The following is a 16,163-nucleotide window of genomic DNA, read 5'->3' as shown; positions in this document are numbered from 1 at the left end:
CTGAAGGATGAACAAGAGTTAACTAGGTAAAGAAGTAGAAGATATATCCTGGCAGAGTATAGCAAGCATAAAGACCTTTAGCCGAGAAAGAACATGGCTATAAAGGAAAGCAGGAAAGACCTGTCATAAAAGCCTTAATAAGAACAGTTTGCATTGATTGAGCACTTACTGTATAACAGGTGCTATTCTGTGCATTTTGTGTGCATCAACTCGCTTTATCTCACAACAACTCGATGAGGTAAGTAAATTGTTATCCCCATTCTTCTGTCTGAGAGACAGAGAAGTTAAATAATGCAACTAAAATCTTATGTTTAAAAGCGGTGGAGGCAAGGGTTGGACCAGGAAGCTAGGTCCAGAGCCCTGTGTAGTAAACCACCTATACTTCCTCACCTTTGTCACGAGGACAGAAAATCAGAGCCACCAGATTTTAGAGGTCAAGCAATCCAGCCTTATTTCATATGTAAGGAAGCTTAAAACTGGAATCAAGCCATTTGTCCCCAAGATTAGAGGCCAGCTCAGAGCTGTGTCTTCTGATTCCACATTTGGACAAACTTAAACCTGAGAGATGATACCAAGCATTGGACTGTAAGTCTCGATTCTGAATGAAACATTTCTTTAACTTTCATAGCCTGTGCCCTTGACCATAAGTCATATCACATCATCCCTTAAAACTGTTCAAGGAAAATCCATAATCCGTTCAGCTTCTGCTCTGAATCCCAGACTTGATCTTCATTTCAGTAACAGCCTTTGCAGGTTCACTTCTTAGGAGGAAACTAATTAAATTCATTTGTTACTTGTAGGCTGATGATGGGATGGAAAGACAGATGACTTTTGACAAAAATATCAATTTGTAAAATAATTTTCAAAATTATTTTGAAATAATAATTTCAGTGCACCACCCAGGTGTGCATGACCTTGAGATTCTCAAGTAAAACCAATATGTAGACATTGCAATCAGCTTAAAAGCAGCTCTGCGTGAAGATGAATTTTGCAAGTCTTATTATGGAAGGCATCTGCAAGGGACCAGGGAATTATTTAGGCAGAAAGGTGTGAAAGGGAAAAGAAAGGAAGCATTGCTCTTTCATATTTATTAGTATTAGTGTCTTGGGCTGAGATTTAGAGATCATTTCTTGACCTAGGTCCCTAAAACACACAGAAATATTTTGAACTTTCACATGCACCCAAAATTAGCCTTGGTGGACTTCTTATTAAAAATAGCCACTGAAAGCTTTAATCTGCCCTTTCCAACAACTGACAATACAAAACTCTGAAGCAGTTTTAACCAATCAGGTTACACCTACAGAAAAACTACAGTAAGTCCCTTACATACGAACCTTCAAGTTGGGAACTTTCAAAGATGTGAACGTGCGTTCGCTTGTCCAATCATGTAAGTTGGTTCATGTGTCTGGCATATGTTGTCACATGCGTGCATCCTCTACAAGTGGTTGTGCTTTTGTGTACTTAACCGTACAGTACTGTATAGAGACAGTAGTACAGTATCTTTATTTCAAGCCCAGGATGTCCGGAAGCAAGTGTTAAAGCAGCAGTGATATAGCTGGTACTACTGGACTTTTCAAGGTATTGTACTGTAAGATTAAAAAATGTTTTCTTCATTTCTTGTGTTTGTTTTTTATGTATTCTTTGTGTGAAAAGTATTATAAACCTATTACAGTACAGTACTATATAGCTGATTGTGTTAGTTGGGTACCTAGGATAAATTTGTTGGACTTACGAACAAATTGGACTTACAAACGTGCTCTCAGAACGGAACTCATTCATATGTAGGGGACTTAACTGTATAGGTAAGTTAAATGAAAACTATTTTCACCTTTAACCAACCTGATAGATAGCATATATGGAACACAGCACCCCAATTGAAACATTACTGGTAAGGACTATTTGTCCAGGCCTTTGGGTTTTCATTGCCACCATAGTATATATTTTTCACTTATGAGAAAAGCACTTACCCTGGGGAAATTCTTAGGCCGAAGGAGGAAAGTTTCTCAGATATTTATAGACAAAATATTTCAAAACATAGGTAGCTATATTTATGCTTGGTTCTTATTTTAATGAACACTAAGATTGCTGCCCACAAAGAAATTTTCAGTATCACTTTAGAAATAAAATATTCTTCCTGGGACTTCCCTGGTGGCGCAGTGGTTACGAATCTGCCTGCCAATGCAGGGAACACGGGTTCGAGCCCTGGTCCGAGAAGATCCCACATGCCGCGGAGCAACTAAGCCCGTGTGCCACAACTACTGAGCCTGCGCTCTAGAGCCCACAAGCCAGAACTACTGAGCCCACGTGCCACAACTACTGAAGCCCACACGCCTGAGCCCATGCTCCGCAACAAGAGAAGCCACCGCAGTGAGAAGCCCGTGCACCGAAGAGTAGCCCCTGCTCACCGCAACTGGAGAAAGCCCGTGCGCAGCATTGAAGACCCAACAGCAGGCAAAAAATATATACATATATATTCTTCCTACTTCAAATGCATGGTTTTTCTGTTTTAGAAAAGCAGGAAGAAAAAGTTTTAAAAACATTGCAAAATATGTTACAGCCTGCAGGCTTACTTAGAATTTGCCTCTTCAAATCTTTTCTACACTGATTAAAAATTTAAAATCTACTGTAAATAAGGAAGCTGATGAATAGTCCCCAGGCCGACTTTGGGAGACATTATGAAGATTACTGTCATCCTGCCTGAGCCAGAGACCAAGTCTCCTCTCTGATACAATCACTGAGAGCATCCTTTCAAGACGCTCACCCTGTGGGAATCCTCCATTTTACAGGAGGTAGAAACTAGATGAAGAACAAAAATTTGCTTGGTCCGAAGCCCCTGACCTAAGACAGCATCACAAACACGTGGAATGTCCACCCAAAATATGAACAAAACTAGCAAATACGCAGTCAGTACCCCATACCCTGGTCTAGTGTAATTTTTCAGGTTAATCTCTTATTAGCCAGTTACATATTTCCTTAAAAGTTTTTTGAGACTATTTCCCAACAATGCCTTTGACATCATTATCCCCACTGAATAAGGGCAACTGATGAATAAGCACCTACTGGAACCTAATCCTCCAGTGACAGAACTCAGACAAGAACTTCACATTCAGATGGGTGAAATCTGAGGATAACTTCCGGCAATACACTGATTTCTACAACGTCCTAGCCTTGGCTGTCAAAGGCCTGCCTCTGGGATAGGAAAAGACACTTTTGGCTCACCCAGAGACCTGTCACAGGTGTTTGTGTACACAGTAGGTATCTGGGCAAAAAGAATTCAATGTTAAACATTAAACAGACCTCTCTGGGAAAAATAGATAACTGTAGGTCCCCCAAAGCTTTTCACATGAACTGCAGTTTCTGATTTAGAGCCCAGGAAAGCTCTCTTTAAACACATATCCTCAGGCTCTCAACTGAAATGGGATAGACTCTGAGATGTTTACAAATGAATGTGGGGATTTATTTTGCAGCCAAACATTAAATGCCACAACAAGCTGCGAGAGCTTTCCTTCTGGAATAACAGCAAACAGCAGCCTAAGATGAGGCTTCCCATTTCCTCAGCCAGCAGAGCTCCGGGCGGGCTGAGTCCAGGATTCCATCTCTGAAGGTGGATCACAGACATGAAGGGGACATGGGGTTTTGTAGAAAGAGCCCTGGGCTGGAAGTCGAGAGAGTTCAGTTCTAATTTTAATTTTGTCCCTAACCAGTCATTTCACCTTGGCAAAGCAACTTAAGCAATTGAGTCCCAATTTCTTTCTTTGTAAAGGGGAAATAGTGGTAGGGGGGGAAGGAAATAAACAGATATTGAATGTCTACTGTGTATAAACACTTTATGCAGACTATGAGCAACAACCCTGCTATGAGGGTCGCATTAACTTGATGTTACAGATGAGGAAATGGAAGTCCTGAGATAAAATAACTTGACCGAGGTTACATATTATGGAAGAGCTAGCAGAAGCAGAATTCCTAGTATAGGGGCTGGAACCAGGAGCTGGCTTTCCTTATTCTACCATGTTCTGTTTGGAACACCGAGATATCCAAGAGTTCTAAATATGAAGACATCTACAATGTCTCCAGGACATTGTAGAGGTATATTTGTTAAGATAAACAGATATAAAAAATATTTAACAGTTTGTTAAAATGGTATATACATTTAAAATATTTATACATAAGAATTTGGGGTCTGAGCCCCTCAAATGTTAGAGGTTTGAATGTTAAGATGTATTTTTGTTGGAGAAGAATTAAAATTGTTAAATGTAGGTACATAACACCCATATATACCTTACACGTGTATAGGGTTTTTGCTTTTTTGCTTGTTTGTTTCCTTTTCCTTAGCTTGGTTTTTGACATGTAGATGTCAAAAGAGCTTTGTAGAAAGCTCTTTCTCATATGTGATTTCACTTGATCCTCCTAATGAGGACACACTATATATAAGGCTGGAAGAAGTTATCACCCATATTTTGCATTGTAAGGACATTGTAGTCAATGCCTCTGGGGCCTGTGTCACCTCCCCTTCTCCCAGTTCTGATTTCAGCTACGGCTGTCATGTGGAGAGTTTCATGTGAGCCCACCTTGCCTCGCAAGGCCAGCATCGAACCTCAAGCACATGCTGTGCTCACATCACTCCTCCTTCTTCCCTGGACCTGCCCCCTTAATCCAAGGGCCAGCAGAGCCTAGACGGGTGGGAAGTTGTACCCCTGGGGGAAACTTTCAATCAACAAAAAGAGGACAGAAGCCAGTGGGTAAATGGCTTTTGTCTTTTTGATAGGCAAATTAGAGAGGAATTCTGTGTGCTCCAGAGACATCTCCATAGAATTAAACCCCTATAGAGGCCCCCATTGCCTGCAGAAGTGACTTCTGTAACACACAGTCATATGTCCTCCATCCCTCTCCCAACCTTCTCATTCCTGCTTCGAAATAAAATAAACTACTTGCACCCAAGTCCTTGTAAAACGCTCTCCTTTTGGGGACCCTAAACTATGTGAGGCACTGAGACTACGGAGGCGAAGTGACTTGCACAGGGCCCCCTGCTGGCAGTAGAGGAAGCAGCAAGCACTCCCTTCCAGTTCTGGCTCTAAATCCATCTCATTTTCTACTTTCAGTTGTACACACAGGTTAAGAAACTGCAGTTTCCACCTTTTACCAATATGCCAGACTGAAGCTTAAAAAAGAAATACATGTTTTACCACAAAATTAATGATTCACTTTGTTATAAAGCAGAAACTAACACACTACTGTAAAGCAATTATACTCCAATAAAGATGTTTAAAAAAAAATAGTAAATGATAACCATCATCTTTGCTGAGGGTTACACTGGTGACCTGATGGGCTACTATAAAAAACATTGCCCAGTTTTCAAAATTTTAAAGTATTACATTTTGCTTTGCTGATGTTAGACAAGTAAATTAGAAATGTTAAGTTTAACTCCAAGTTTTACAGATGAGAAAGCTGAAGTTTTAGGACTTTCCACTGTTGCAGTTTAACTACTATTGGAACCAGGCTTAGAATCTTTTCTACTCCAGGCACATTCCGGGCTTTGCCTACCAAATCTGTTCAACAACAGGATTGTAGATTATCCTCACTGAAGGGCATTGGTCTGGAGCTTGGCTGGGGGCATCTTTTATTTATTTATTTTTTAATTTTCCCAGCATCTGTTCCTCCCTTTTCCATTAATTGCACAACTTCGCTTTGAGGAAACAACCCTCTTGAACTCTCAATCTGTGTACTTCAGGCCTGAATGACCCACCAGTCTTTAGTTCCAGAGCTCAGAATATGACGAGTGTCTGCCCAATCAGTGTACTCTTCTCCTTGGCCGCAGTGATTGGCACAGCTAATGAAGAGGGACCAGAGCCTGGCCAGCTAGAATGAATACTGAGACTCTACTGGGTCCACTGAGAAAGAGCCACTCTTTTCCAGTGGGGAGCTGAGCTAGTAGACAGCAAGCCTTCAGTGCCTGGTGGCCATCTTGCCACTATACTGGAAGAACCTGAAACTAAAGCCAATAAAGGGGGCAGCATAGCACAGAGATGGATGGAGACAGACTGCTGATGTGATACGGAGCTAGTCTTCCCCAAATTTAGAGTTGTCACAGGACTTGACACTCACAGGGGCCAATACATTACAGTCTCATCTTCTTTCAAGATTCTGCCACTTGCAATTCAATAAGTCCTGCCTGAAACGAGCTTTCTACTCAAGCATTAAAGAGACTCAGTGCAGTACTTCTCTGAAGAAACAAATATCTGTTTTCTACTACCAAAAAATAGGCTAGGAAGTCAAGAAACAGAAGCAGAGCTAATCAAATCATGGCAGAATCCTTTGCCCCAGCTTTAGAGAGCCTAAGGATTGAGGTGCTGAACAAGACTCTTTATGAATCCATGAAGCAACTGGCCTCAGACAAACCCAATCACCTTTAATGTAGAGAACAACATTGTTTCATCAGCTAGGTGCTTCAATTCAAAATTCGACTGCAAGTAGAGTTCAGAGGAAGAGCCCTAGATGGGGAATTACTTTCGCTCATTGGTTGGGTGGGTGTTTTTTTGGTTTTGTTCTTGCTTAAAGTTACATAGAAGCATTGAGAATCCATGTTTTTACATCTGTAAGTTCTTAGAAGAACTTCTAATCACTCTTCTACCTCTGATAAGCTTCTACCTCTGATAAGCTGAATACGAGAGCTGGAGAGGTAGACAAGAGAAAAAAGCTGAAACCAAACCAAGAAACTTGTCCCATGGCAATACGGATGCAAAGGCAACAATGCATTGCACTAAAGGTTTTTTTTCCTCTCCCTCGAGAAAAGTCACCATCAAATATATACTTCAGACACAATGTTTCAAAGCCAGGGAGGCAAGTTTTGAGTGTGAAATGCAGGCAGGCTGGCAGTGGTCCCTCGGGAGTTTTCAGAGCCTAGGACAGTCTGACTGTGGCGGGGAAGTGGGGAAGAGGTCAGGTGGGTACAGACAGGTCAACCAGATGACCCACCATCAAAGAGGGCTGGGGACAGGTGCTGGCCTAAGTCAGAGTGTAAATATAGGCCTCCAAGCCTTTGTCGTCTCTTAAATTCACAGGCAATGGAGTCTTCTATCGTGTTTGGAATGACTGAGGTCAGTACATTTGGCTTCTGAATGTGACCCACTAACTTACCTGATGAATTCCACAGAATAGTACTGAATAGGGGAGCTTCCTTCACTCTCTCCAGGTTTCCAAGATAGGGCCACCTCGGAATCGGAAACCACAGTGACGTGCAGCTGCTGAGGTGCTACTGGAAGCAGGCAGGAATCTAGGCAGGACAGCGAACAACTAGGGTTGGCCGTGGTCTTTGCTGCTGGAGGGGTTTCATGTATAAAAAAACATGTGTGCTTTCTACAGCCTAAACATCTCTGTTCAGAACTGCCTCAAACTCCAAACCAAATAAACACACACACACAAAATCACAACTGGATTCTCAACTGGATTCATGGAAGGTTTGTCAATGAGAGCTGGTCTTCCCTTCTCCTCAAGCACCCCAGGCTGGAAATCCAACTAAATTATGTCCAGACTATCGACCCCAGGACACACAATGATGTGTACCCTTTAGAACCTCTGTTAGCATGTCGGAATGGAAATTTACCTACAAGGAAAATTAAATGCTTAGCGTTACTGTCACTTACTTTCAATTCTTTTGTGTATCTCTTCCTGCCCCCTATCATCAGAATACATACCAATGGTAGGACATTTGGAAAAAGCCTCAGGGATAAAGATGTAGGATGATCCTATCACCCCAAGGTAACTGCTGTTACTATTTTCATATCTAGACTTTCACATTTATTTCCAGGCCTTTCTTTATTGCTTCGGCCAGACATATTTTTTCTGCCTTCTCTTCCTAGCAAAACGCTATGCAGGTTTCAAAAACCGGGCCAAAGATATGGTTCTTTCTGAAACCCTCCCTGAGCCTTGGGGTGGAGAACGTGCTCCTTCTGAGCACTTCCAGAGCCAGCTGGGCAGACCTCGGATGCACTGGATCTACTTCCCTGCCACGTGCCTCTCCCTCCACAAGGAGCTCCTATGAGCAACGATGTCTTCAAGCCACTTTTGTCCCCCAGTGTCCAGCGCAGTACCACCTCAATGAGCCTTTGTTGCATTCCCCTGGCCTATAAGATCTCTTCTCCCACTCCCCTTCCTCGCCTTCTTAACTCCCACTTACTTAATTCCCACTTAGCAGTCATGTCCTCAGGGAATCCTTATCGCACCCCTATATCGGATCTTACAACAGAAGATCTTACAGCACTATGGGAAGCACTTCTCACTATCTGCGGCCACACATTAATTAGATAATGTCTTGACCCACGCCACTAAGTTCTGAGAGGGCAGGGGCTGTGTGCCTGTTTTTGTTCACCACTGAATTCCCAGAGCCTAGCATGGCACAGTGCCTGGTACATAGTAGGTCCTCACTGATATGCTGAATGAAGGAATGAATGAATAGTACCCATCACTTTCTTACTATTAATGAATTGGACGCATTTTACCTGGGAGCAAAGTGGTAATGTGCCGAGGAGAGCTAAGCCGCCCTTTGCCAGTCTGGCTGTAAGCTGCCACGCTTACTCGGTATTCAGTGCCTGGTTTCAAATCTCCGATCACTTCCTCCTGTCAATGACCAAACAGGAAATGTGTCAATGATCAGAAGTTCTCTTGAGGCAAACCAGACAATCTCATGAGGGTTGCATCTTGAGGCCCCTGTGAAATTTGCTTGGGAGATTGTTTTGCTTTCTCTAGGATCGGCCAAGTTTTTTAATTTGCGAAGAGGAAAACACCATGACACATTTCCCAAGACTAATGAATTATCCTTTATACACTGTCGTAGAACTGGGACTCATTCACCCTATCAGATGTTGCTCATAACATCTGAGTTCTTCAATGAGAGTATTAGGCTGCTGGAATTCAGGTAACAATCTTTTCCAGGGTTAGAATCCCCCAGTTCTTTCTTTCCATTTGCATATCACAGATGCTCAGGGACTAGCCACAACAGCAAATTGAGGGCTTGATTTATATCCACAAAGTAGGGATTCAAACTTTGGTTCTCAAATTTTAAACTGCATCAGAATCACCAGGAGGGCTTCTTAAAACAAATTGCTAAGCCTGGCCCACAAAGTTTCTGATTCAGTAAATCTGGGAAGGGGTCTGAAAATTTGCATTCCTGAAAAGTTCCCAAGTGATGCTGCTGGTGGTTCATCAACGCCCACATTGAGAACCAGGAGGACTGATGATGGATGTGTGTGTGAACTTCACCTGCACAAACAGCCTTGACCAAACAGTCCCAGCTGAAGATGACTTGCTCCATCTTGAGACTACAGTACCGACGAATAGTAAGTGGGAGCCTGAAGCCACTGGTCCCAGTAAACTGCAGTGGAAATGATACTGACTTTGGAATCAGTCAGTCCTGGGCTTGAATTCTGACTCTGCCACTTATTGCTAGCTATGGCCTTGATATTAAATTCCCTGAGCCTTAGTTTCTTCCTCTGTAAAATGGGGATGATGTATAACTATCTTGCATAGTTGCAATATTTGGGATAATGTATGTAAAGTAGCTGGTACCAAGGATGTCCTCAAGAAACAGGATTGTGATGATTATTGTCTTAAGCATGTGAAACCCTTCTTTTTCTCCACTTACCTAGGTTCCACCTTCTCTGAGGCCAAAATCTTCCCCTTGACAGCTGACCACACAGAACTGATATTACCCTACCAAGTGTTGTGCCACTAAATTAGCACTTATACATATTAAAAATTATTACTACTTCTCCCATGGAATCGCAAGCCACTTGAGAGCAGGTATCCTGTCTTATATTTCTTCACAACATCCTCTGCAAATGATTAAACATTCATTGTTGCTAAGGAGAACTAATCAATTGATCGACAAAAAACTTTTAAAAATATTCAACAAATAGTTACTGAATACTTACTACAGTAGTTCTTAACCCTGAAAGTGCGTTAGAATCACTCAAAGATCTAAAAAAATACCAGTGCTAGATTCCACTCCAGACCACTTAAATCAGAACCTCTGGGGGGGCAGAGCCTGGGTGTCAGTTTGTTTAAAGTTCTCCAGGTGATGCTAATATGGGCAGCCAGGTTTGTGAACCACTGGTCTAGGGCTTGGTTCACCTCTCCTGGCCTCTGAACTCCATCTGTCTCCCCTCCTCTCTTTCTCCTGTATCTCCAACCTCTCCCTTATCTACCTGATGCTTCTATAAGTATTTACTGTGCTCAAGTCACTCTTTCTTAGACAATCAATTATTCCCCACCCCGCATGTGCCCCTGTCTCCTCTCCAGAGATGTAACCTTCTTAAAGAAGTTGTCTCTACCTTCTCGCCTCCTATTCACTCCTCAGCTTGCTCCCATCTGGCCTCTCCTCACTGCAAACAACTGAGATGTTCCTACCAAAGTCACCACAACGACTCTGCAGTCAACCCAGTGGGAATGTCTCCATCTTTACCTGACTATTTGCAGCTTTCAATACTGTTGCCCACCCTTGCTTCTGAAATCTCTTGGTTTCCTTGGAAACCGTGACTGCTCCTCCATGTCTCCTTCTACTTCTCTTGTTGCTCCTTCCAAGTATCCTCCACCCACTCCCCATTCTCTGCTGGCCCCTTAGGTGTTGGTCTTTCCCAGAAGTTCACCCCTCACCATCTCCTCTCACTCTGTAGCCTTGCTTAGGTGAGCTCATCTACCACTCCTTTAGCTTCTAGCACCTTTGAATGACATCTCCCACCATCTCCAGCTCTAACCTGCCTCTTGATCTCCAGACATGGGTTTGTGACTGCCTCTTGAACTTCTCTACCCAGCAACTACCATGCAACTCAAGTTCAACATAACCAAAGCTCAACTAACCATCCCTCCTCTGACTACCAAAAACAAAACAAAAAATTGCTTCACCCTTTGTGTTCTCTCTCTCATTACCTAAACCAGAAATTCTCAACACTTTCCTCTCTATGTTCACCACCCCTCCTCCCTAACCACCATTCAATCAGTTACCAATACTCTTTCGTATCACTTGAATCTGTTTATGTCATTTTATCCTCACAGCCATTTAAGTCCAAGTCCTCATAATGATGAAAATGGCTCTGACTCTCCCAGCCACCAGTACTTCCTGAACATCCAATCTGTACTCCACACTGCTAAGTTATTTTCCTAAACCCAAATCTGATCATGTCACTTCCACTTACAATAGCATCTTTGCGTCCCCCTGTTTATCCTTCCAGCATCATCTCATGCCACCTCCCTTCCTTACATTCTACATTCCAGTCATACTTAAGAACTTGGCAGGGCTCAAATTTATGCCATTCAATTCCTTGCCTCTGGGCCTTTGAAAGGGCTGTTCCGTCTGCATAGAATGTCCTTCTCCCTGCTCCTGCCTGGCTCACCCCTGCTCATCCTTCATGACTCAGTTCAGCTACGACATTACCTCATTACTCTGACCCCCAGCCCCCAGTCTGGTTAGGCGTCCCTCCTCTATGCTTCCCTGGTGTCCTTGGTGTACCTCAATTGTAGCAACACTCGCCTTATACCGTAATTGTCTGTTTACCGGTCACCTTCTTCCCACCCGCTTGAGGGCAGTGAAGCAAGTTCTTACTCCTCTGGCATCCCAAAGCTTAGCATTATCCGACATGTAGCATATGCTCAGACAGTGCTTTTTGATGAATGAATAAATGAACTACTGAGTGAATGAAAAAAATCAAACCAAGATGTAGGATATAAACAGATTACCTCATCAAGAACCAACTTCTCCTACTGACCGCTCCAACTTGATTAACAGCATCTGTATCTCTGCCCCAGACCCCGGGTTAGTAACCCCGGAGACAAGGCTGATTGCCTCTTACCCACCTCCCCTCAGCCACCTCCACATGCCTTCCAGACCTGTTCCCTTCTTCCGCTTCCCTTGAATCCTTACTTGGGCCATTTCTACAGCCTCCAAGAGAGTGTCTGTCTCCAATCTTCCCTTCCTTCTCTCTCCCCCTGACTGCATCCTACATATAACTGCACAATACGGTCCTGCTTTCACAGCTCCCTGTCCCCCATCCTCACCCCTGCTCTAATTCTCTGCATCTGTGCACCCTAGTTCCACCATCTGTCTCCTGGTTTCATTTCAAGTTGGGTAGTTAGGAGGCTGGGGGCCCCAGGTGTATACAAGACTCCTGTCTCCCTCCTCTCCCAACTGCCACTCCCAGGCTTTCCCCAGGGAAGCGGAATCACACTTTCAAATCAACCCAATGCTCTCACAGCCTTTGCTGTAGAATCCCTTCCTCCTGTGAAGTCATTACACTGTATGAAGTACAGGGGTAGTGACGTGGTTACATAGATTATTGTAGATATCAGCTATGCACCAATACCAAATACAGCTACCATTAGTTACCATTTATTGAGTGTTTTCTCTGTTCCAGGAACATATATAGCCTCAGTCTTCCATCAGGTCTATGAGGTAGGTATCACTCTTATTTTCACTTCCAGAGGAGAAAACTGAATCTCTGAAAAGTGAATGATTTGCTCAAGGCTGTATATTTATTAAGCGGCAAAGTGGGGATTTGAATCCTGCTTTGTTTGACTCCAGGGACCAAGTTCTAATTGGATAATACATGAATGAAAAATATTAAATAATATTTAAATCAAAAATTCTTATCATAAACACTGAAGACCAGATAATTATTTTATCTATAAACATGGAAATTTATGTATCCACAATTTAAAAGTGATCACTGAAAACCAAGGGAAACTACACTTGTAGAAGTTCTTAATGTGGATTAAAAAACAACTAATCTTTTTGTTTGAAGATCAGTGCTACCTTTAGCCCAGGTATATTCTGAGAGGTGGAGGGTCACCCTCCCAGAAGCTAACTATTTCCAGTCTTTTCTGGTGTCTTTTCCTGAGCTGACAGGCTAGTAGATTAGCATAAGAGAGCAAGGGTCAAGGGGACTGAGTAGTTGGGGTCATAAAAAGAGGGGTTGGATTCAATGATTTAACTGTCACTTCTTCCTCCAATATCTCTCCTTCCAAATGGAATCCCTCAGAATAATGTGACTTGTGATAACCCTTGAATTTTTTAGTAAAATGCTGCACAATTACACAAGTCTTTCTATTTCTGTCCTTAAATGTCTTATGGCCACTACTTCAGCCTTCATCAAACTAGATAAGATGCTAAATATACCCTTTTCAAAGTAGAAAAAGAAACTTTTTTTTTTACCTTGTGGAAGTTTGAAAATTAGTCAAAATATTTATCTCTCTTGGACCTATTTCTGCACAAGATGGTGAGAAACAAAGACAGAGAAATTGCTTTCTTGGGGTAGAAGCCAGAGTGAATTCCACAGTCTCCTCTGGTCCCTTCCATACTTTTTTGGGGGGGCGGGGAGGAAAGTTGGGTGAATTGCTGCAAAATAACCCTACTTTGTGTCCCTTTCTGAAATACAGAACCCCTTCCAAAGGTTGCCTCCTTTGTCTTTTAACACCACCAGTGGCTGTCATGTGATCAGAAAATTTATATTTGTAGAAGATAAAAGCAAGTCTAGTTAGTTAGTTCACTGAGCCCAGGAAGAAAGCTCCAACAACTTTACAACCAAGTGAGCTATTCCCCAGGACACTTGCCTCCCTCACAGACTACCAGAAACAACAACCTTTTATCTTATGATTGTATAATCATAATATAATCATAACTTATACTCCATTTTGGAATTTATAAAATCCTTGCGTACCAGTGCCACATTTAATTCTCACAACAGCTCTGAGATGTCAGTCTTATCCTCCTCATTTTATAGATGAAGAAACTGGACCCAGAAAGTTTATATAACTATACTCTGGGCAGGGCAAGAATGGGTCTGGTTTCACTGATAAAATGCACGACTTAATATGCCTCCGATTGCCTGACTCAAGACGGAGTACATCTAATCCTCAGGCTAGCACCTTGTTTTTCAAGTGTCCAACTGCCTTTTCCATGTCTACTGCACAAGATCTATTCCCTCCATTCACAGTCTGTGATAGGAATGACTCTCTGCCTTTAGTATCCATTCTCTCCTTTCTTGTAATAGAACCCCTGTACATTTCAGTTGGACCATGGCCACTCAAAGACTACATTTCCCAGCCTCCCTTGCATCTAGATGTGACCATGTGACTAAATTCTGTCCAATAGGATATGAGCAAAAACGCTGAGGGCAATTTCTGAATTATCCCTTCAATAGTTAGTGATATGTTCCCTTTCCCCTTTTCCTCATCTTTTGGCTAGAATGTGGATGAGGCAGTAAGCTATTTTGGATGATGGGGAGGCAAGCCAGAGGGGTTGGCAAAGCAATGAGATGGAAGAATCCTGGCACAAGGAAGCCACCAGAAGAGCCCTAAGCTGGTTATATCCAGACCATTACATGACGGAACAAGAATGCACATCTTGTTAGGATCACTGTTATTTGGGGTTTGGGGACTGCTAAACTTTCATTCTAATTCATGCTAGACCCAATGTTCAAAAACAACCTGGAAAGCTATGTAAGAGGAGCCCCTGAAAAGATGGGACTATTCTTAACTGAATCCCTGTTCGCTTTGCAATGATGAAACCGTGTTGAATGGCTCTGAACTTAAATCTCTGACCTTGAATCAAACCTCACCTTTACCCGCTTGCATGCTGCACTTTTCTCCTACTGCTGGAAACCCAAGTGGTTTGTTTCCAGAAATGAAGCTGTATGTTGTCTTGTTCACTAGTCTGGACAAGTAGCCCCTACACCGGGAGGGCATCCAGTGAGCATAGCTAAGAGGAGGCATGAAGTGGGATAGCACTGGACTAGGAGCCAGGAGATCCAGACTCTAGAGCCAAAGAGCTGTGTGGTTTTGAGGATGCCACTTAACTTCTCTGGGCCAAAGTTTCAACATGGAAATTCTACAATTCTTCTAAAATAACCTTCACTGGTAGCTAGTAACCTTGGGTTCAACTTCACAGTTGCCTCTATAAGTTAAGTCTGTGCCTCGGCTGCCTTAGTAGAAGTTGGGAATATTTAGCATCATTAGATGGAAGGCACAGGGAAATAGGAAAGGGTTATCTTCCAAACAGCCTTCTTCCAAAGGTCCAGAGGAAGGCTGTGCAGGCCAGAGTGGAGGGATTTCCATTCCCTGAGTGGTCACAGAAAGGTGGAGTATTTTCCAGGGTTTTGCAAGAGGGGCAGCGTTGGGGCTGGACAAATCTTCCTCGTATGGATCTACCCTGCATATTGCAGGAGAGTCAGTATCCCTGAAGCTTGTTCACTAGAACGCCCACACCTATTTCCATATGCCCACAGGGAACAAAGAAGCCCCCAGTTGGCAACCATTACTAATTGGCCTCTTCATTTTATAGTCAAAGAGAGGTTCAAGGGGGTTCAGTGACCTTGCCCACAGTTACCCTTGCTCTAGTGATGGAGCTGGGACTAGATGCAAGTCTCATGATTCCTGTCTGCTTTATCCCTTAACCCTGGATAAGACCCAAATAGAATCACTATTCTGGGTCAGCCAGACCAGTGAACTCCAAAGCAGGGCGGTGGTGCATCCCCCTGAGAGAGCAAGACAATCTACTGAGATGTTGGAAGAAAACATAAGGACTTTCTACTTCTATTTTATCTCCTCCTTTAAAATGCTGTGGGATTTTATAATGTACACAATATATATGTAGAGTAGCAGATGTATAATTTACAAATACATACATATACATATATTGGTATATGTTCAAATATTTTTTAACTGATGGTATGCATGATCAAAAAGTGTTAAAGACCACCAGTTTAAGGACCATTTCTACTTCTAACTCTAAAAACATCACCAAATTGTCCTGATTTGTTTTACTATTTATTTTTCTGGGATGAAACCTGCTGGTTGTTCTTCTAAAAAAAGGTTAAGTGTCAAATGCTAATCAAATCAGAAGCCTTTATATAGGCAGACTATCAAAGAGTGCATCAGAATTCCACATAATCCACCAGGTTATTTTGGTCATTTCTTCAGTTGAATCAGACTAACCATTTGTCAGCCCAATCCTCTTTTCAGCATTCTTCCAGAAAGTCAATCAACCGGGTTTAGGTGACCCGGTTTTGTCTCATTGAGAAGGTCTAGGATTGTTAGGGGCAGTGAGGAAAGAAGAAGGAAAAGGGGGTGGAGGAGCTCCCCTCACAGTGGGGCTCGCTAGTTGAAATATTTTCTCTCCT

General features: G+C 42.7%; 1 protein-coding gene across 1 annotated transcript in view; it reads right to left on the bottom strand.

Moving 5' to 3' along the window:
* Positions 1 to 16,163, bottom strand: part of EGFLAM (EGF like, fibronectin type III and laminin G domains) — a 166,939-nt gene that overhangs the window by 96,821 nt on the left and 53,955 nt on the right. Inside the window, exons 5-6 of the mRNA XM_082382218.1 lie at positions 8,496 to 8,613; positions 7,135 to 7,270 (exon numbers count right to left, since the gene is read on the bottom strand). Coding sequence (XP_082238344.1) covers positions 7,135 to 7,270; positions 8,496 to 8,613 — 254 coding nt within the window. The remainder of the gene's footprint in view (positions 1 to 7,134; positions 7,271 to 8,495; positions 8,614 to 16,163) is intronic.

The sequence above is a fragment of the Balaenoptera borealis genome, assembly GCF_965194805.1.
Source record: "Balaenoptera borealis genome assembly, chromosome: 2".
NCBI classification, from domain to species: Eukaryota; Metazoa; Chordata; class Mammalia; order Artiodactyla; family Balaenopteridae; genus Balaenoptera; species Balaenoptera borealis.
Note: the sequence above shows the minus strand (reverse complement) of the source record. Positions and strands in the feature narration are given on the sequence as shown.